The following is a 21,236-nucleotide window of genomic DNA, read 5'->3' on the forward strand; positions in this document are numbered from 1 at the left end:
CTTTGATGGGACGGACGGCCAGAAGAAAGGCAAATAGATGATCAACAGATGGAAGGAGGAGATAGGAAGATGAAAACTATAAAAGAAAAGCTAGTAAAGTAAAAAGGGGAGGAGAAAAAAGGGAGAACAATAAGGCCTCCTCGGCCACAGGCCGAGGAGCATCCCCCCATTTGTAAAGAAACTCTTAGCATTTTTATAAGAAAAGTTCATGCATGGTGATCGACGGCCAACACCTAAACCTGTCAACCCACTCTCTATAAATTTATTGTTTGGGCTTATTGGGCTGAAAACCCATCACTCAGGGTCAATCCAAATTGAGTCCCTACAATTGGCGCCGTCTGTGGGAAGAATTAGGGTGCTAGCCAGCGCACCAGGTAAGTGTTCTAAGTTCTAAGTATTCGTTTTACAGTAGGTAGAAAAAAAAAAAAAAAAAAAAAAAAAAAAAAGGAGAGAAGAGTATATAGAAGATTTGACAGTAAAAAAAAAAAAACAACAAAGAAAGATCTTGATATTATTATTTCATGAGTAGAAAAATTACATATTACAATCAGATGCTCAGGCAGGCCTGTTTTACAAGCAAATTTACAAGCTAATAGCCACCTGCTATTCCTACAATCAGAGGCTCAGGTGGAGCCGCCCTAAGAAGAAACTAGCTGGAGAGAAGTGTCAACCCGTGCTTTTATTGGCACCAAGAGAATGGGAGGGCTTGACAAGGGTGGAGGAGGTGAAGGACAATCCTGTCTCCAGGCCCCAACAACTTCCTTCTCGTTAGGCGGAGCTGGAACAAAGAGAGGAGCAGATGCAGGGCTCCGGATACCCTCCCCCATGATGTCCCTCGATTCTCTCCGTTCCTCTCGAGTGTTGGCCGTTGGAGACAGCAACACTCGAGCACCGCCCATGAGGTGAATTCGCACGCCTTCCTCGTCGGGGGTGTGCTCCGAGGAAAGACGTTAGGTTCTCTAGCAACATCCCTCTGGGATACCTCGAAGGGCACCATCAGGGTTACGCCTAGACTCTGCCGCACCGAAAGCCCAGTGGGGGCTGCGGCCATACCGTTTTTGTCAGTCCTGGTAACAATTCGGCGGGGTTATTAAAAGGGCATGGGAGGTTGGAAGAATATGTTTTGTTCTGTTAGTGTTGAGAGGTCCGTGGTTGTGGAGAAACCATCTCCTCATTTATATAGAGGATAGGGGTTGGTGAGAATTAATTCATGCGGAGTTCGAAAAGAGTATTATCAGCTGGGTTAGTAATGAAGTCGCCAATTTCCAAGGAGGCCACGGACGATTGGACTCGTGTTAATTTACGAGGACATTAATGAAGGCGCGTTTCGCGCACCGGAGCGTCAAGCGCAGAACACGAACAGACAAAGGGCGCTTCATAAATGAAAAAGATGGGGCCTCGAGTTGGAGGCGAGATCAATGCCACATGTAAAGATCACAATCTGACACAAAGAGGAATCATCTCCAGTAAAGCGATCTGAGGACAAACCTCTACTTACAGAAAATAGAAGTGGTAGACAGAGCCAAGGTATTGCATGGTCCTCGGACCCAAATCTATGGTAAAACTACACACACCATTATACCTGAGTACTAGACAGAACCAAGGTATTGTATGGTCCTCGGACCCAAACCTATGGGGAAACTAGATACTTACAGTAAAATTGAAGTGGTAGACAGAACCAAGGTATTGCATGGTCCTCGGACCCAAGCCTATGGTAAAACTACACACACCATTATATCTAATACTTACAGGAAAAATTGAAGTGGTAGACAGAACCAAGGTATTGCATGGTCCTTGGACCCAAACCTATGGTAAAACTACACACACCATTATACCTGGGTACTAGACAGAACCAGGGTATTGCATGGTCCTCGGACCCAAACCTATGGGAAACTAGATACTTACAGAAAAATAGAAGTGGTAGACAGAACCAAGGTATTGTATGATCCTCGGACCCAAACCTATGGTAAAACTACACACACCATTATAACTAGATACAGTAAAAATTGAAGTGGTAGACAGAACCAAGGTATTGCATGGTCCTCGGACCCAAGCCTATGGTAAAACTACACACACCATTATATCTAATACTTACAGGAAAAATTGAAGTGGTAGACAGAACCAAGGTATTGCATGGTCCTCGGACCCAAACCTATGGTAAAACTACACACACCATTATACCTGGGTACTAGACAAAACCAGGGTATTGTATGGTCCTCGGACCCAAACCTATGGGGAAACTAGATACTTACAGAAAAATAGAAGTGGTAGACAGAACCAAGGTATTGTATGGTCCTCGGACCCAACCTATGGTAAAACTACACACACCATTATAACTAGATACAGTAAAAATTGAAGTGGTAGACAGAACCAAGGTATTGCATGGTCCTCGGACCCAAACCTATGGTAAAACTACACACACCATTATACCTGGGTACTAGACAAAACCAAGGTATTGCATGGTCCTCGGACCCAAACCTATGGGGAAACTAGATACTTACAGGAAAATAGAAGTGGTAGACAGAACAAGGTATTGTATGGTCTCGGACCCAAACCTATGGTAAAACTACACACCATTATACCTGGGTACTAGACAGAACCAGGGTATTGCAAGGTCCTCGGACTCAAACTTATGGTAAAACTACACACACCATTATACCTGGGTACTAGACAAACCAAGGTATTGCATGGTCCTCGGACCCAAACCTATGGAAAAACTAGATACTTACAGTAAAAATTGAAGTGGTAGACAGAACCAAGGTATTGCATGGTCCTCGAACCCAAGCCTATGGTAAAACTACACACACCATTATATCTAATACTTACAGAAAAATTGAAGTGGTAGACAGAACCAAGGTATTGCATGGTCCTCGGACCCAAACCTATGGTAAAACTACACACACCATTATACCTGGGTACTAGACAGAACCAGGGTATTGCATGGTCCTCGGACCCAAACCTATGAGGAAACTAGATACTTACAGGAAAATAGAAGTGGTAGACAGAACCAAGGTATTGTATGGTCCTCGGACCCAAACTATGATAAAACTACACACACCATTATAACTAGATACAGTAAAAATTGAAGTGGTAGACAGAATCAAGGTATTGCATGGTCCTCGACCCAAGCCTATGGTAAAACTACACACACCATTATATCTAATACTTATAGGAAAATTGAAGTGGTAGACAGAACCAAGGTATTGCATGGTCCTCGACCCAAACCTATGGTAAAACTACACACACCATTATACCTGGGTACTAGACAGAACCAGAGTATTGCATGGTCCTCGGACCTAAACCTATGGGGAAACTAGATACTTACAGGAAAATAGAAGTGGTAGACAGAACCAAGGTATTGTATGGTCCTCGGACCCAAACCTATGGTAAAACTACACACACCATTATAACTAGATATAGAAAAATTGAAGTGGTAGACAGAACCAAGGTATTGCATGGTCCTCGGACCCAAACCTATGGTAAAACTACACACACCATTATACCTGGGTACTAGACAGAACCAGGGTATTGCATGGTCCTCGGACCCAAACCTATGGGGAAACTAGATACTTACAGGAAAATAGAAGTGGTAAACAGAACCAAGGTATTGTATGGTCCTCGGACCCAAACCTATGGTAAAACTACACACCATTATACCTGGGTACTAGACAAAACCAGGGTATTGCAAGGTCCTTGGACCCAAACCTTGGGGAAACTAGATACTTACAGGAAAATTGAAGTGGTAGACAGAACCAAGGTATTGCATGGTCCTCGGACCCAAACCTATGGTAAAACTACACACACCATTATACCTGGGTACTAGACAGAACCAGGGTATTGCATGGTCCTCGGACCCAAACCTATGGGGAAACTAGATACTTACAGGAAAATAGAAGTGGTAGACAGAACCAAGGTATTGTATGGTCCTCGGACCCAAACCTATGGTAAAACTATACACCATTATACCTGGGTCCTAGACAGAACCAGTGTATTGCAAGGTCCTCAGACCCAAACCTATGGGGAAACTAGATACTTACAGGAAAATAGAAGTGGTAGACAGAACCAAGGTATTGTATGGTCCTCGGACCCAAACCTATGGTAAAACTACACACCATTATACCTGAGTACTAGACAGAGCCAAGGCATTGCATGGTCCTCGGACCCAAGCCTATGGAAAACTAAATACTTATAGAAAAATAGAAGTACTGAGCATAACCAAAGTGTTGCATGGTCCTCGGACTCAAACCCATAGAGAAAATAACTATCTAGAGAAAAACCAAAGCGTTACTTAGAATCAAGCTATACTACGATCTTTAGATTTATATTCGAAGGATAACAGATGGTTTCACGAGGCGAACTCCAAAATAGAATACGAATATTGAGCAGAATACAATAGTAAAGTAAACAAAAGAAAAGAAAATATCATTAGTTGGAAGCGAAGTATTAAGTATTTAATTCAAAAAGAAAGTATACAATTCCCTCACAACGCCACTGAGGCAAGAAACAAAATGAGATAAAAGAGAAGATAAACAAATTCATCCTACGCCGTATACTAGTCTCCTCAATTCAATGGGCAAATTAAGTTAATAGGTAAATCAAAAGGTCTGGGCCAAGGCCTAAGGGCTTGATTTCAAAAGGTCAGCCGGAGGACTTGCCATGTCTTGTGGTATTCCCTGACCCTCGGTTACAACTTCCCTCAACACTCTTTGGGGCTCAACCTCCTCGGATGGTTGATCAGTTAACGGCACATCCTCGGCAGTCCTGTCCTGACTTTCAACCGATGGTAATGAGGATCCCTCCTCAGGAGCAGCAGGTGCAACCTCGCGAATAGCAATAGGGTAATATACCCTGTCCTCTCTTCTAAGATCAAATGAGGCATCAACCCCTACTTGGTTGAGGGCTTCATGCCAGGTTTGAGAGCAATAATGCCTGCACACTGCAGGAACTTGAGCCCGAAGGGTGGCTTCAGTCTTAGCCACCCCTTCTGCGAAAGCATCCTCCTCTGCCTTTTCCATAGAGCGCTCAGCGTCTATTTTCGCAAATACCGTCTCGTCTTTGGCTCTCACAGCCTCGTCCCTGGCATACTCGGCAACACCTTTTTCATGGATTGCCTTGGTCAAATTTTTCTTCATATAGGTAATGTCCTCTTTGGCCTTTTGTAGTTAACCCTCAACATCTTGCAAGCGGTTAGTTTGATCCTCAGCTTGCTTCCTGACCACGGCTAGGTCAGAGACAGCAGCATCCCTGGCCTTCGCCATTTCTGCCAGATCCTCGGTCGCCTTTTTCAGGTCGCCCTCAGATCTGTTAAGAGTATTGGCCGCCTCCAGAAACTTGTCGCGCTCTTGCGCTAAGGCATTGCTATGATCATCAACCTCTTCGCCCAACCTGAAAAGGGCCTGGATAGCCTGCCAGTAAAAACAAGCAACTCTGTAAAGAGAAGGAAAGGTACTAAGCGACAAAATTTTGAGTAAAATGAATAGGTGTCAAAGGACCTACCATGCCTAGATATTTCTTAAGGTCGAGGACAACCTCTACCCCACTCATTTTCTCTAACTCGGCCATGTCGGTGGGAAGAAGAAGAGATTTCTCCAAGGCCTCGGCCACGAGAGCCCCCTCGTCTCCTTGAGACTCCCGCATCGACGCGTTATCCATTAGGGGCTGATCATGGAGCATGGCAGCAGGCAGCCAGGCTTGAGCCTCGGGCTGCTGGGTGGCCTTCTTGCTCTTCCGTTGATCACCGAGCTTCAATTGCTTTGGAGGCCTGCGAGTCCTACCCACCTCGGGCGAAGAATGAGATTTGCTCCCATCCATTGGCTCTTTACCATTGGAAAGTCTTTTCCTTTTAGGGTCATGAGACTCGGTAGGAGGGTTTGTTACTGTAGGAACAGGGGACGACCTGGTTTGCATGGTTAGAATCTGGGGCTGAGGTGCTGGGGGCTGGGGCTGCGACTCCCCTGGTACATCCTTCTTGGAACCGCCTTCAAGCAGGTCAAGAAGATTGGTTTGGGGCTGTCTTTTTAAACCCATCTCAGCCTGAGCACCAACTCTTAAGGACTGGAGATCGGCTTCGGATAAGTGAGGGTCTCCTAGGTCACCGGGAGGATCCTCGGACTGATCAACTAAGTCAAACACACTATATTCGTCCTCAGAGGAACTCAGTTCAACCACCTCCCTTGCTTTCTTAGATGGTCCTTTCTCGGCCACCGTTACTTGCCGGGATGAAGAGGGACCTGATGGCGGAATGCCTTCAGGTATATAAGACCCCTCAGTAAAAGCAAAACCGCTCTCCACCACGGTAATCTGCGTAAGCCGAGGGTCACGAGTTCTAATTACGTGCTTCGGAACTGGGAATGACGTCTGAGCTGGGTCACATCCGAGGATTTTATGAGCAGCTCTGACTTGGTTATCAGGTTCGTTCAAGAAAAGTTCCGACCTGAGAACGGTTTCCAAGTCCGCTTTGTTAACCAGGTGGAAATGACGTGCAAAGGCGTGTGGATCTGCGAAAAGAAAAGCGAAATTCCTATGGTTAATCAACCAAATCGAATATGCAGGTATAAAACTTGAAAATGCTGAGACCTAGATTATCTTGTATTTCGGATGCCCTACCTGGCTCCCCCTCTACCGTTGGGCAATGAAAGCCGTCGTGTCACTCTCCCAACACTATGAGGAAATCTTGGTTCAACCCCTTATTGGAATCAGGAAGACACTGGATAAGACGAACCCTATCGTCCCTTGTCTTCATATAATATGTCTTACCCCTCAGGTGATGAAGGTTGTAACACCAGTTCACATCGTGGTGAGTCAGTCTCAACCCCATTTTCTCATTCAGGGTATCTACACACCCTAATATCCTAAATACATTCACGGCACACTGAGTAGGAGCCAGGCGAAAATGCCTAAAGTAATTAAGGGTCACCGGCCTCATAGGGATTCTCATCCCTCCTTCTACGAAAGTAACTATCGGGATCACAACTTCACCCTCTCTCCTCCTAAGGTACCACTCTCCCTCTTCACAGTACTTCAAATTCACATTATTGGGTATTCCATAGTCGACAATGAATTTGTTCATCATCTCATCGGACTCGACCAACTTCTTAAACTTACCTATTCCCCAAAGACAACTAAAAGTTCTAAAAGAGAAAAGGAAGATTGAAATCAAGAAAATTTGGGGTCGCTAGAAAAAGAAGACTTATAGAAGTATGACGATACTCTTCAAATAGTGTGCAAGTCGAACCAGATTCAAACTATATGCATCAATAATTGTAAGCGCGAAAATGATGAAACCAGGCGGTTCAAACAGGTATTTATACTCCCCCTTAGGTTCCCCAAATGAAATCGCTTGCTCATAAAAGCAAAAGATCATGCCGTTGAAAGTGGGAAACGTGGTGCCGCCAAAATTTAATGTGGGCACCCATTAAGTCTTGAAACGCTAAAAACGCGCATCGGGCAGTCAAAAAGACGCCAGCGTCAGTACAAACCGAAGTGGGGCAATTCGTCCAATGGACCCGCAGGTATCAAAACCCTCCTCCCCGTCCGAGGGAACGTGCAGCAGAGTTTTGAGGGGCTATTGTGGTGCCCATGGGCCTGATAGCCTCGGCCCATCATGTCGCAGGCTCAAGGCCCAGGCCGAAGAGCACAAGCTATTCAGGGCTAAAGTGGGGGAAAGCCACTTTTCCCAATCCACGCCGAGGGTCACCTTATCCTCGGCCTGACAAAGGTGATTTTGGGGAGAGACTAACCCCAAAGTAAGTTGTCACTCTCGCATTTAATGCACTCAACTAACCCCCCTGGCCGCATTAATGGGGAGGTAACCCCTTGGCAGGATAACGTTGATCAGAGTGAACCACTTGAGTACTGATAAGGCCTCTGATGGGACGGACGGCCAGAAGAAAGGCAAATAGATGATCAACAGATGAAAGGAGGAGATAGGAAGATGAAAACTATAAAAGAAAAGCTAGTAAAGTAAAAAGGGGGGGGGGAGAAAAAATGGAGAACAATAAGGCCTCCTCGGCCTGTGGCCGAGGAGCATCCCCCCATTTGTAAAGAAACTCTTACCATTTTTATAAGAAAAGTTCATGCATGGTGATCGACGGCCAACACCTAAACCTGTCAACCCACTCTCTATAAATTTATTGTTTGGGTTTATTGGGCTGAAAACCCATCACTCAGGGTCAATCCAAATTGAGTCCCTACAAAAATAATAGAAAAACGTCATTTAGTTAAATCACATGATTCACATTCAAATCAAATATGTGACCGAGAGCAAAAGAGTAAAAAGGAAAAGTATAATAACACAAAAAATTACATAATTTCTTTATCTCTTAATATTTGAAATAAAATAATAAAAGACAAAGAAATGACATAATTATTACAGGTTTTGTATTTTAAAAATAAAATAAAATAAGCATTCTTTGAAAGTATTTTAACAAAACAAATTTTGAAAGCTTAGATAATTTGATACAATTATTAGTTTATTTTTCCTATATATTGTAAAATTATAACTAAAACATTTTATATCTTCAAAATTTTATGAATTTTTATTACAAATAACTCTATATATTATCAAGAAACTATAAATAACAACTTATTATCATATGAACCGACAAATTTTCAGTGAGAAGATGACCGATAGTGTGAAAACTGGAAAGTTTGACGGAAATAACAGGTAAACTTCAAATGTGTGGGTGAGAGCAAAAGAATAAAAAAGATCAGACCTTATTACTTGCATCACGCTCGATCTCATAGTCACTGATGTAAACGTACAGCTCAGCCAAACAAAAAATGCCCACCTCACCGTCCCAACGCCGTACAAATTATTGCTATCTTCTTGTTTTACAGCAGGGTGTCAGAATCCTTGAAATAACCCATTGGCGTTTGCTATATACTGGCATACCCACTAATCAATCAAAAACGACATTTCTTAACAGCTTTCGAGGGCGCTACATAATGAGAATTGGTGATCACAAATGTTTCCATACAGAGGGACAGCTTTCACGTGACTCATCAGGCACCCTGCTCTCTTAACTCTCAGGGTGTCACATGGACAAACTTGTCTAGTAGCTCAATATGAAAGGGAGAGAGTCAAAAAAATTGAGACTCTGCATAATGACAATTGGTGATCACATTGTTCCCATACAAAGTGAGAGAGATTGACTGACTTTATAAGAGAGGAAGATTTTCCGTTTCTGAGTGAGAGATTGAAGTCAAAAAATTACCACTTTTAACACACAAAAATTACAATATCTATTGATACTCCTAGAAAATATCCAAAAGCCACCCCTATTTAAATTATTCTTTTTTGGCGAGAAGAGCTGAAGTACTTTTGAAGACTTGCAACAATTATTTTTTAAATTATTTTTTTTCTTTTTCTTTTTTCAGTGGAGTATTATTGAAGACTTACAATAATTACGTTTGACAATAAATCATTTTTGTTCAACCTTTTCACTATGTGGTATTAGCTTTTCAGAAGTATCAATCACTCTTTTTTGGGCATAGAGAAGTATTATTTGAAGACTTAACTTTGCAAAAGTATTAATCATTTTTTTTTTTTTTTGGCGGGAAGAAGTATTATTGAAGAATTGCATTAATTACATTTGATTATTATTGAAGACTTTCTTTCAACTGTGCAAAAGTATCAATCAAAAATTTTTTTTTTTGATGGGAAGAAGTGTTATTGAAGAATTGCAATAATTACAATTGATTATTATTGAAGACTTTTAACTCTGCAAAAGTATCAGTTTGTTAGAAAATGTCTAGTATAAGGTATTTATATCTTAGAACAGTTTTAGACATCGCTCAAGTTGATTCAAGTTAAGATTCAAGAATAGTCAAGCTACAGAAATAAGAATTTAGAATCTGTCTTACTCGACCGATCGAGAGACACCTTTGACCGATCGAGATGTGTTTTCTGTAGATTTTAAATAAAGCCCAAAAGCCCACGAAATGTTTAGGGCTTAAGTCCAACACTGCTAGGTATAAAAGAAAAACCCTAATACATGTTTTCCAAGACTTGTGAGTTACTCTTATAAGATCTAAGAGGTTCTATAACACATGTACCAAACAGCCCCATAGCATTTTGTCAGAGAATCTTTGAAATAACCATGAAGTGGACTCCAAAGCATGCACCTTCACTTCCAAGCTTCATTCAATTCATCAATTGTAAGGTTAATGAAATCCTTTCTTTTTGTCTTCTCATGCAGTCTTTACGTATCTTTCTTACTTGTTCATCTTTTAAATTCCTATTAACCATTGTCAAATTCGCTAAAGGCCTAGTTCTTTCACCCGCTCTCTACAAATTTATTGTACTGGGCTCATTAGGCCTACTTCCTATATCTTTTAGACTTTGGCTACAAATTGTGACCCTACACATATATACATACATATATATATATATATATATCCCATCAAATAAACTCAATATCATATATAAACTATCTTTTTTGTTAAGTTCTTTTACATTTTAAGTTGTACATGTGTTATGTGTGTACACAAAGCATGTGTAGGCATGAATGACTACAAGTGTACAAAGATATATATGCTCCCGCCCTCCTCCCTGTTAAAGTGAAATTTTGGCTTTCTTTCATATGAGTAACGAATTCTACCATAAATTTAATTAATGAAACTAATTGTCCATGTTAGAGAAAGGAACGTCTAATATAAATATTTTGTTTACATAAGAAAATATCTTATATCATATGTTAAATCAAAACTACAAACATTCTAAGTATCAACAATACTTTTTTATTATGTGTTTTTAGTTTGGCTCCCATGAAAAAATTTTATGACTTTGCCACTATATAACTACCTAGTCAGGCCGCAATATCTAATTCAAGCTCCATAGACTTCATTGTGAGTTGAATGCTTGACATTGTCTAATTCATCTCAGCTGCCATACCTTGGCTTCTTTCATGAACCATCTATATAGAGCCAAACATTTCTTTAGTTTTATCGATACTTGAACCGTGTTTGTCCTATAGATTGCCGCTGATGGTATGCATGATATGGCTATCTCCACAGCTTTTTACGCAGAATTGGTGTAGAATTTTTCTTGTAACCTTAGATCAACTATGTTTCCAATATTCCCACTTTCAATTATAGGATAAACCCATTCAAGTATGTTAGTGCTTTTTCAGGTCTTCTCATTATTGCTAGACAACCAATGATTAGCTTATATAAGACGACACCAAAACTATAGACATCACTTTTTTTTTAATTTAAGTTTCTGATACTTGAGATCTATATGTAAAACACAAGTGATTTTGTAGTTGTTAAAGATAGAATAATCAAACAAAGCAAGTGTACGTTCCTATGTAAATATGTTGATAAACTATGGAATCAAATAACTAGTTGAATTGAAGTAGTGGTTAAAGAAGTACTTGGAGAACATAGCTTTTGTAGGCTACAAACTAAGGAGACTTAGTGGTAATGAAGATGTTCAAATAACACAGAGAGAGAGAGAGAGAGAGAGAGAGAACGTACATGTAAAGACACTACCACTTATTTATATTATAAAGTGGCAAAGAAGGGAGAAAAAAGGTGGCCCAAGATGTTGTATCTAAGGCTTACAATGAACTATATAGTAGTTAGCGACAAAAGATGGATAAAAGAGTATCTATAAACTTGCAAAGACAAATAAAATGGAAAACAAGAGACTTGAATTTCTCCAAGTGTATTTATGATAAAGATCAATGAGTGTTAATAAATGAAGAGGAGACCAAAAAAAAAAAAACGTTACTTTGATACTTTTTTTTTTTTTTTTTAATGGAAACCATAAATCAATAAAGGATAAAATCTGTACGTTTTTTTGAAGAATTAGGATGGTCACGATAAATGATGCATTGAGAAGGGTGGAAATAGGGGTGGCAAAATTGGATATGACTCGTGAATGCGACACGACACGACACAAAATTAGTAGGTTATGGGTTGAGACTTAATGGGTTCATGTCATATTCGGGTTGACACGACTGACCCGTTTAATAAACGGGTTGGGTTAGTGTTCAATCCATGGAACCCGTTTGACCCATTTAATTAAATAACATTTTACTAATATATCCTTCAAACCCTAGGTATATAAACTTATTAGTTGTTGTGGTTTATTTTCTTTGACATATTATGATTGATTATTTGTGATATTGAAATATATTTTAGTTTTGAATGATTATTAGTGATACAATTACTCATTTGTTCTAAATTTATATTAAAAATATTTATTTGTTTGTTTTTTCATAATTTTTTTTTTCATTTTGATAAAATCTGATAAAAAGGTCGACACGACTGTCCTGTTTAATAAATGAGTCGTGTTAGGGTTGAGGAATCTTGACCTGTTTAATAAACATGTCGGGTTAGTGTTGACTTATATAGTCTGATACTCATGAGTTGACACAACACAAACCCGACACGCGAACACGAATTGCCATCCCTAAGTGGAAATGGGGGAAAAGCAAGCAATATAGTTTTAGTAGATGAAAGACGTGTAGCCATTGCTAAGTTACATATTTGGAAGGTTGATTTAGAGCATGGTTTTGAAACCCGGACCATTCAATGAAATGTAAAAGGGAGAGGTTCAAGGTTTTTGAGGTTGGACCGAAGTCGAACTATGATAATGTCATAATTAATTTAATAATTATTTAAAATATAAATAAATATATTAAATTAGTAAAAATTGAAAAAATTACATAAAAAATCCAGATAAATATAGAGATCTAATAGAAATTTCACATTAAATTAATTTATGAAACTCAATAAAAAATTTAATATACATTTTCCCATGAAATTAATTTTTTTTTAAAAAAGAGCAGCAACTTGAATGGTAGGGGACATTAGCGTATATAATGTTATATATCTTTTTTGTTGTAAATGTATATAATATTGTGTGTATTTGTTTAATCTTATAGAGTAAATCTTACATTGATCGGACAATCTTATAGTGTAAAGAAATAAATAAATTTAATAAATTAATGTATGAATTGGTGGGTTTATACTTTGTAGAATTAAGAATTAGACTAATCATTGAATAAATTAACCAAGAAACAAGTCAACAACACGTAGGAGGTCCAAAACTACTTTTTCAATCTCGTGTGGCGTGTAAGATTTAAGCTAAAAAAAAAAAATCCCAAAAATTCATAACCACAAGTCCACTATCTGGTACCCACGTGAAGAGCTTTCAAATCTCACTTTTATCTCTTCTCTCATTAGACATCCCCTTCTCAAATCCTACTTTTCTCTCCTGAAACACCCAAAGTTAGGCTAGTTCAAATCTCACATTTTTCACTTTTTGCCAGCCGCACGGTAAACATCAACATTTTTAGCTTTTGCCGGTCACATGGTAGCCATCAACAGCCAGCAAAAGGTCTACTCTGCAGCAAAACGACTGGGCTCTTTCTTTTAATCCTTATTCTTGTTAACATATATAGTGTTGTGGGCTTTAGGCCCAGTTAGGTTACTTGTATAGCACACATATTTACTTGTACTGCACACATATGCCTCTTATATAAAAGCATCTATGTACATTCTTTCATTGAAGAAATACAATACAATTACATTCAGTATTTCTAACATGGTATCAGAGCCACTGCTCTGACCTTTCTTTTAGCAGTCCTGTCTCTCTTGGTGTTACTCCACCCTTATCGCTTTCGCCGTCACAACAGCCACTGCAGCCTCTCACCGTTGAACCTATGACATCTCTCAGCCGTTGTCCTCAGGTTCCGGAACTGCAGCCGCCATCGTTGAGGAGTCCTGCACCACACAGACCACTGCAACCACCGTCTCCGCCGTGTATCTTCCTCCGATAAAGTTTTTGCAGATACCACCGTGATCGTCTCGCCTCGATCTACGTACTCGTGGAAGTCTCGCAAGCATCGGAGTCTGCACGCGCTCTCACGCGCCGCCTGAAGAAGCCGCGCCTCAGTCACGCGCCACACGTGCCGTCACGCGCCGTCACAGCCTCAGTCACGCGCCTCACGCGCTCTGTCACGCGCCTCACGCGCCCTCACTCGATTCTGCTAACGTCATCTGTGACGTCATCTTGCCACGTCACCTAGGGCTGACGTCATCATCCACTCATCTGCTGACGTCATCCACCAAGCTGACGTCATCATTGACTGACCGTTGATCGGGCCGTTGACTTTGACCTTGACTAGCGTTGACTTTGACCGAGGTTTGACCTTGACCGTTGACTTTTCTACGGTTGACTTCTTTGGAGTTCAGGTGCTTCTTACCCAGTTTTTCGCGTAGATTTCATTTTTGCAGTCCATTTTTGCATATTTTGCTTCTAAATGAAGAATAAGGACAAGTTTGCTTCCTTTTGCAACAATCGTCGCCGACAATCCAACAAACGGTTTTGCAATTTTTGTAAACGTTTTGGCCATAATATTGAGACTTGCTATCAGCGCAACAAATCAGCTGTTTCTACTTCTGCTGCTACAGTTGCTAACACTGAGAGTGTCCAACCCATGGCTCCTGTCTCTACACAGTCTCAGTCTTCTGGATCCACTTTCTCCATTTCCAAAGATGACCTTGTAAATATCATCGCCAATGTCATTCGTATGGTTGGTAATGCATCTTATTCCTCTTCTCTCTCAGCTTTATCTGGTATGTCTCCTACCTCTTGGCTTATGGATTCTGCTTGTTGCAATCACATGACACCTCACTCATCCTTATTTTCTGACCTTAAACCTGCACCACACCCTCTTAATATTCGTACAGCAAATGGTTCCACAATGTCTGGTCATAATATAGGTTCAGTTTCAACCTCCAACCTCTCGGTTCCTGGAGTCTTTAATGTTCCTGACCTTTCTTATAATTTATTTTCTGTGGGACAATTAGCTGAGTTGGGTTATCGCATTACCTTTGATTATTCTGGATGCATTGTGCAGGATCCTAGGACGGGACAGGAGCTTGGGACCGGTCCCAGAGTTGGGCGGATGTTTCCCGTGGACAACCTTCGTCTTCCACTTGTCGCTCCTGTTTCTATTGCTGCAGCTGCTGCAGTTTCTTCCACTCCTTCCCTTGCACTTTGGCATGCTCGACTTGGTCACGCATCTTCCTCTCGGGTACAACAATTGGCTTCTAGAGGTTTGTTAGGTTCAGTGTCCACAGAAAATTTTGATTGTGTTTCATGTCAGTTAGGAAAACAACCAGCTTTGCCTTTCAATACTAGTGAATCCATATCCACTGATATCTTTGACCTTATTCATTCTGATGTTTGGGGGCCTTCCTCTGTCTCTAGTATTGGTGGGTCTAGATATTTTGTTGTCTTTGTTGATGATTACTCTCGCTATAGTTGGATTTTTAATATGAAACATCGTTCTGAATTATTGGAAGTATATTCTAATTTTGCAAAAATGGTTGAAACTCAGTTTTCCAGACGCATCAAAATTTTTCGATCTGATAATGCTCTTGAATACACTCAATATGCTTTCCAAGCTGTTTTGCATTCCTATGGCACTGTTCATCAACTAACTTGTCCAGGTACCTCTCAGCAAAATGGTAGAGCCGAACGAAAACTTCGTCATATTCTTGACACTGTTCGTGCTCTCCTTCTCTCTGCTAAAGTTCCTGCTCCTTTTTGGGGTGAAGCTGCTCTTCATGCTGTTCATACTATTAATCGCATTCCGAGTCCTGTTATCCAAAATCAAACTCCATATGAGCGCCTTTTTGGGTCACCTCCAGACTATCACCACCTTCGCTCCTTCGGATCTGCTTGTTTCGTTCTTCTTCAGCCACATGAGCATAACAAACTTGAGCCTCGGTCAAGGCTTTGTTGTTTTCTTGGCTATGGCGAAACTCAAAAGGGGTATAGGTGTTATGATCCTGTCTCTCATCGTCTTCGTGTCTCCCGTAATGTTGTCTTTTGGGAACATCGCCTCTTTGTCGAACTTTCTCATTTCAGTGTTTCCTTGTCTTCCTCCTCTGTCTTAGATCTTTTTCCAGATGAGACACATATTCCTTCTGTAGCTGCTCCTGATCCTCCTATAGTTGCTCCTGATTCTGTTACTGTAGACTTCTCTATCCAACCACCAGATATCACTGATCCCTTTCCTAGTTCACCCTTTAATGAACAGGTGGAAGATGAACAGGTTGAAAACGAGCTACCCAACCCCAATCCTGAGCTTGGGTCTCCTGCTCCTACTCCGCCTGAAGATCTTGCACAAGACATTCCACCTCGTCACTCAACTCGGGTAAGATCTATTCCTGCACATTTACTTGACTATCATTGTTACACTGCTCTTGCTACACTACACGAGCCTCACACCTATCGTGAGGCTTCCACTGACCCTTTATGGCAGATTGCAATGAAAGAGGAACTTGATGCATTATCTAAAAACCATACTTGGGATTTGGTGACACTTCCTCCTGGGAAATCTGTGGTTGGTTGTAAGTGGATCTACAAGATTAAGACTCGCTCTGATGGGTCCATTGAGCGCTACAAAGCTCGTCTTGTTGCAAAAGGTTTTACACAAGAGTATGGGATTGATTATGAAGAAACTTTTGCTCCGGTTGCCCGTATCTCATCTGTCCGTGCCCTCTTAGCTGTTGCTGCTGCCAGTAAATGGGACCTTTTTCAGATGGATGTCAAAAATGCATTTCTTAATGGGGATTTAAGTGAAGAAGTGTATATGCAACCTCCTCCTGGTCTCTCTGTTGACTCAAATAAGGTTTGCCACCTTCGACGTGCACTTTATGGCCTTAAACAAGCTCCACGAGCTTGGTTTGCCAAATTCAGCTCTACCATCTCTCACTTGGGTTACATGGCCAGTCACTATGATTCTGCCTTATTTCTTCGTCGCACTGACAAAGGCACTATTTTACTCCTCTTATATGTGGATGATATGATCATAACTGGTGATGACCTCAGTGGCATTCAAGAACTCAAGGCTTTTCTCAGTCAGCAGTTTGAGATGAAAGATCTTGGATATCTCAGCTACTTCTTGGGTCTTGAAATCACTCATTCTACAGATGGACTTTATATTACTCAAGCCAAGTATGCCTCTGAACTCTTGTCTCGCGCTGGACTCACTGATAGCAAGACTGTGGACACTCCAGTTGAGCTTAATGCGCATCTGACTCCCTCAGGGGGGAAACCATTGTCTAATCCCTCTCTTTACAGACGCTTGGTTGGCAGCTTGGTTTATCTCACTGTCACTCGTCCAGACATTTCCTATGCTGTTCACCAAGTGAGCCAGTATCTGTCTGCTCCACGATCGACTCACTATGCTGCTGTTCTGCGCATTCTTCGATACTTAAAGGGCACTCTCTTCCATGGTCTTTTCTACTCTGCTCAGTCTCCTCTTACTCTTCGTGCATTTTCTGATGCTGATTGGGCAGGAGACCCCACTGATCGCAGGTCCACCACTGGTTATTGCTTTCTTCTTGGTTCTTCTCTGATTTCTTGGCGAAGTAAGAAACAAACTCATGTGGCCCGCTCCAGTACTGAAGCAGAATATCGTGCCCTTGCTGATACCACATCTGAGCTCCTTTGGCTACGATGGCTTCTCAAAGACTTAGGTGTGTCTACATCCTCTGCTACTCCTCTTTATTGTGACAACCAGAGTGCTATTCATATTGCTCACAATGATGTCTTCCATGAACGGACTAAACACATTGAGATCGATTGTCATTTTATCCGTTTTCATCTTGTCCATGGTGCTCTCAAGCTGATCTCAGTCTCCTCTAAAGATCAACTTGCAGATATCTTCACCAAGTCACATCCTAAGGGACGCCTTCGTACTTTGGTTGACAACCTCAAGTTGGTCTCACATCCACCTTGAGTTTGAGGGGGTGTTGTGGGCTTTAGGCCCAGTTAGGTTACTTGTATAGCACATATATTTACTTGTACTGCACACATATGCCTCCTATATAAAGGCATCTATGTACATTCTTTCATTGAAGAAATACAATACAATTACATTCAGTATTTCTAACAATTCTCATTGTCATCTTTCATCTTCTTCCTCTTCTTCTGTTCTTCTTCTTCTTCTTCATTTTTTTTTTTTTTTTTAAAGTGCTTAGCCCTGAACCATGAGACCCATTCACGGTTCTCAAACTCGGGCGGTTCGATTGAGGTTCGCACGGTCTATTGGGTTTTTTTTGTGTAGAATAGGTTTTGGAAGTTAAAGAACCATCTCAAGGAGTGGTTTTTGGTTAACCCGGTCGGATGTTCGGTCCGGTCCGAGTTTTAAAACCAAGATTTAGGATCTGTTTAGATACCGCTTATTGCTGAAAACTGAAAACTGAAAATACTGAAGCAAAATAATTTTTAAATGTGTGAATAGTACCATGAGATCCAGTTTTAAAGTTAAATTAGCATTTTTTTCAAGTTATGGGTCTCATGAACAGTGCTCATGGACTCACAGAAATGAAACTCAGACGCACTAAATAGCGCAAAACGTACTATCCAAGCTCATACTTAAAGTCTAAAAGCTTTAGATTAAGAAGGAATAAAACATAGTATACGGAGTGTTAGTTTTGCAAAATTAGAAACAAACATTAAGATGTTGTAAAATTTTACAATGAAGAAATACCAGAGGATGATTATTTTTGATATATTAGATCAGTAATTTATGAGGATCGAGAGTTGGAGAATACATTAATCATAAGATAAGAGTAAGGTAGAGAAAGTGGAAAAGCACGTAAGAAGTATTGTGTGTTCGTAAAATACCTATTAAGTTAATTAAAAAAATGAAATTTTATAGGATAAGAGTAAGGTAGAGAAAGGGAAAAGCACATAAGAAGTATTATGTGTTCGTAGAATACTTATTAAGTTGATTACTTTTTTCTTTTTCCATAAAAACTTTCTAAAATTGATTTACTAACAACTGCATCTAAGACATCTGTTAACATTTTCCAATAAAGAAAATGAGGCAAAGTTTCAAAAAGTCATGAGATTAGTATTTATCTTACACTGTAACAACATGTAATAGTTTTATCCAAATCAAGATAGGTTGCAATTGATTTAAAGATCCATGAGAGAGAGAGAGAGAGAGAGAGAGAGAGAGAGAGAGAGAGAGAGAGAGAGAGAGAGAGAGAGAGAGAGAGAGAGAGAGAGAGAGAGAGAGAGAGAATCTCTGATAGTGGAGACCGCGCTCTCGTTTTTGTTCCCACCTCTACGTGATCAATCTCCATAATTGTCTTCTTACTTTGGACGTCAACTTGTGCATGTCTTCGTATTCCACCCGTGATTCTTTCTTTCTCCATTGGGCCCTTGTTTTCTTTGTTTCCTTTCTGCCCACTTCCTTTAGGCTTCCTCAAGTTTTGGGTTTTTAAAATTGTTGGGGACGCTGGCCCCAAAGTGAACTTTGGCCCAAGGTTTGGCAGGCCCAAGTCCACATCATTCGGCATCCCAGTCATTATAGAGAGTTCATGAGGCCTAGGGGGGTCCAAATGATGTTGGGCTTCCTTTACTGGCCCACTTACACCAGCCGGTTCCTTCTTTACCCGAGTTGTGTCAGCCAGGGACTGCGTGATCATCTCCCTTGTCCCAATCTCCTCTTTGCGTGGTGCAGAGGAGAAAACTGGCTCCTTCTCATTAATTGCGGCATCGAGAGTCTGGATATGGACCTCGGGACTCAAAGTCTACGTGAACTCCGAAGAGTTGATATTGACATGAGTTGGTGGGACACCAACTTTTGCTATGTCAGGCCTCGGGATTCCCACCTCTTCAGCTTTTCCTACTTAGATGCTGCCCGGAGTCACCTTCGCTAGCGAACACCCATTCTTGCTGTCCCACCGGCCATCCGGTTTCTCCTTCTCAATCCCCCCTGAACTTGGTGCACCGTCATTCCCCATTGTTATCATTTGAGGTTTTTGAAACTTGTCCAGCGTCGCGCGTAACCACTAGCCAAATTGTTTCTCCTCTGGGCGAAGCGTGTTATTGCTTTGGAGCCCATGCATGCATTCCCTTTCATCATGGTCCACTTTCCCACACAGATAGCAGAAGATTGGGAGCCTCTCGTACTTGAGATCTACCTACTTCAACCCATGTTCACCCAGGCGCACTTTGCGGCCTCTACACAGCGGCAAGGAGATGTCCAGGAGCACTCTTATGCGTAGAAAGTTCCCCAAACAGAAGCCTTTCCTGTTCGCATCCACTTTCACCACTTCTCCCAAGGTTGCGCCGATACTCTCTCCCACTTCCTTCGTTTGGCACATTGTGGGCAGCCCATGGATTTGGATCCAGAAAGGAGACTTGTCGAACCTTATATCCTTCACCGCCTCTCCACAAACCAACTTGTGGAGGATCAATAGATATTTGTCAAAGGACCACGGGCAAAGCAATAGTACTTGCTCCATGTCCTCCGTTGTTTGAAACAGGAACATGACCTTGTTCTCGCCAAGGTCGCTGACTTCGAAACTGTGTTTCGCCTTCCACACCGATTTCAGTACCCTGGCCACTGACTCCAGGTTAATTCGTCGCTTTGTACAAAACTTCCCGATGAGAACTGGGCCTTCTTCTGTCAATGGCACTTTGATTTCCACTTCCGCATCTTCTCTCAACGATAGCTTTAGTCCTGCGCATCCCTCTGTGATCTCTTCCATGTGTTCTCCACTCTAACCTGTTCTACCACTGGAGCGGAGAGATAGTTTGCCTAACGGCAGCCCTTTTGCTATGAAAGCTCCTTTTTTCACCTCTAGAGTTTCCAAGGAAACCTAGAGAGAAAACCCTATGCGGTAGCAAGTTAGGTCAAGATATGAAATATCTATTACCTATATATAAAAGTGCAAATTGGCTTTTGAACGGTAGCTTACTTGGTCTTTTTTTTTTTTTTTTTTTTTTTTTTTTTTTTTTTTGAGAAAGAGATAGACCGATTATTTTATTATCAAAGACTAATAAGATCAGTCATGAGCACAGTTTCAACTTGGTCATTTTTTTTTTTGTTCTTAAGCTTTACAAGCAAACTAATAGGTTGTTTGCTTGTTGGTTGTTTTGATGATGGGGGTATTTGGTCTTATAGGTTGTTTTGTAAGGTCAGCCACAGTAAATTTTTCTCTCTCAAACTCAAACTCAAACTCTCGTTTTCTCTCGGTCTAAGATTTTCATGAGAACATTCCAAAGGCTTTAAGCCTTCAATGGAGAAGGACTTCTGAAAGTTTTTTTTGTTCTTGGATTTTCTTTGGGTTTGAGTTGGATTTCATTTTTTCTTTTTCTTTTTCAACGATGATATGTTCTTACACACACACACTACATGTGCTTTGCATGCGCAATAGAACTTTTTATTTTTGTTTTTATTTTTATTATT

The 21,236-nt window shown here is 41.0% G+C and overlaps 1 protein-coding gene across 1 annotated transcript; it reads right to left on the minus strand.

Moving 5' to 3' along the window:
- Positions 1-19,965: 19,965 nt before the first annotated feature.
- LOC111986965 (uncharacterized) lies at positions 19,966-20,535 on the minus strand. Its single transcript, XM_024018656.1, has one exon. It carries the CDS (start codon positions 20,533-20,535, stop codon positions 19,966-19,968), a length of 570 nt encoding a protein of 189 aa, XP_023874424.1.
- Between the last annotated feature and the right edge of the window lie 701 nt (positions 20,536-21,236).

The sequence above is a fragment of the Quercus suber genome, unplaced genomic scaffold (assembly GCF_002906115.3).
Source record: "Quercus suber isolate HL8 unplaced genomic scaffold, Cork oak 2.0 scaffold_146, whole genome shotgun sequence".
NCBI lineage: Eukaryota > Viridiplantae > Streptophyta > Magnoliopsida > Fagales > Fagaceae > Quercus > Quercus suber.

Coding starts and splice junctions, on each gene's coding strand:
- LOC111986965 (XM_024018656.1), bottom strand. CDS start 20,535: ATGGAAGAGATCACAGAGGGATGCGCAGGACTAAAGCTATCGTTGAGA.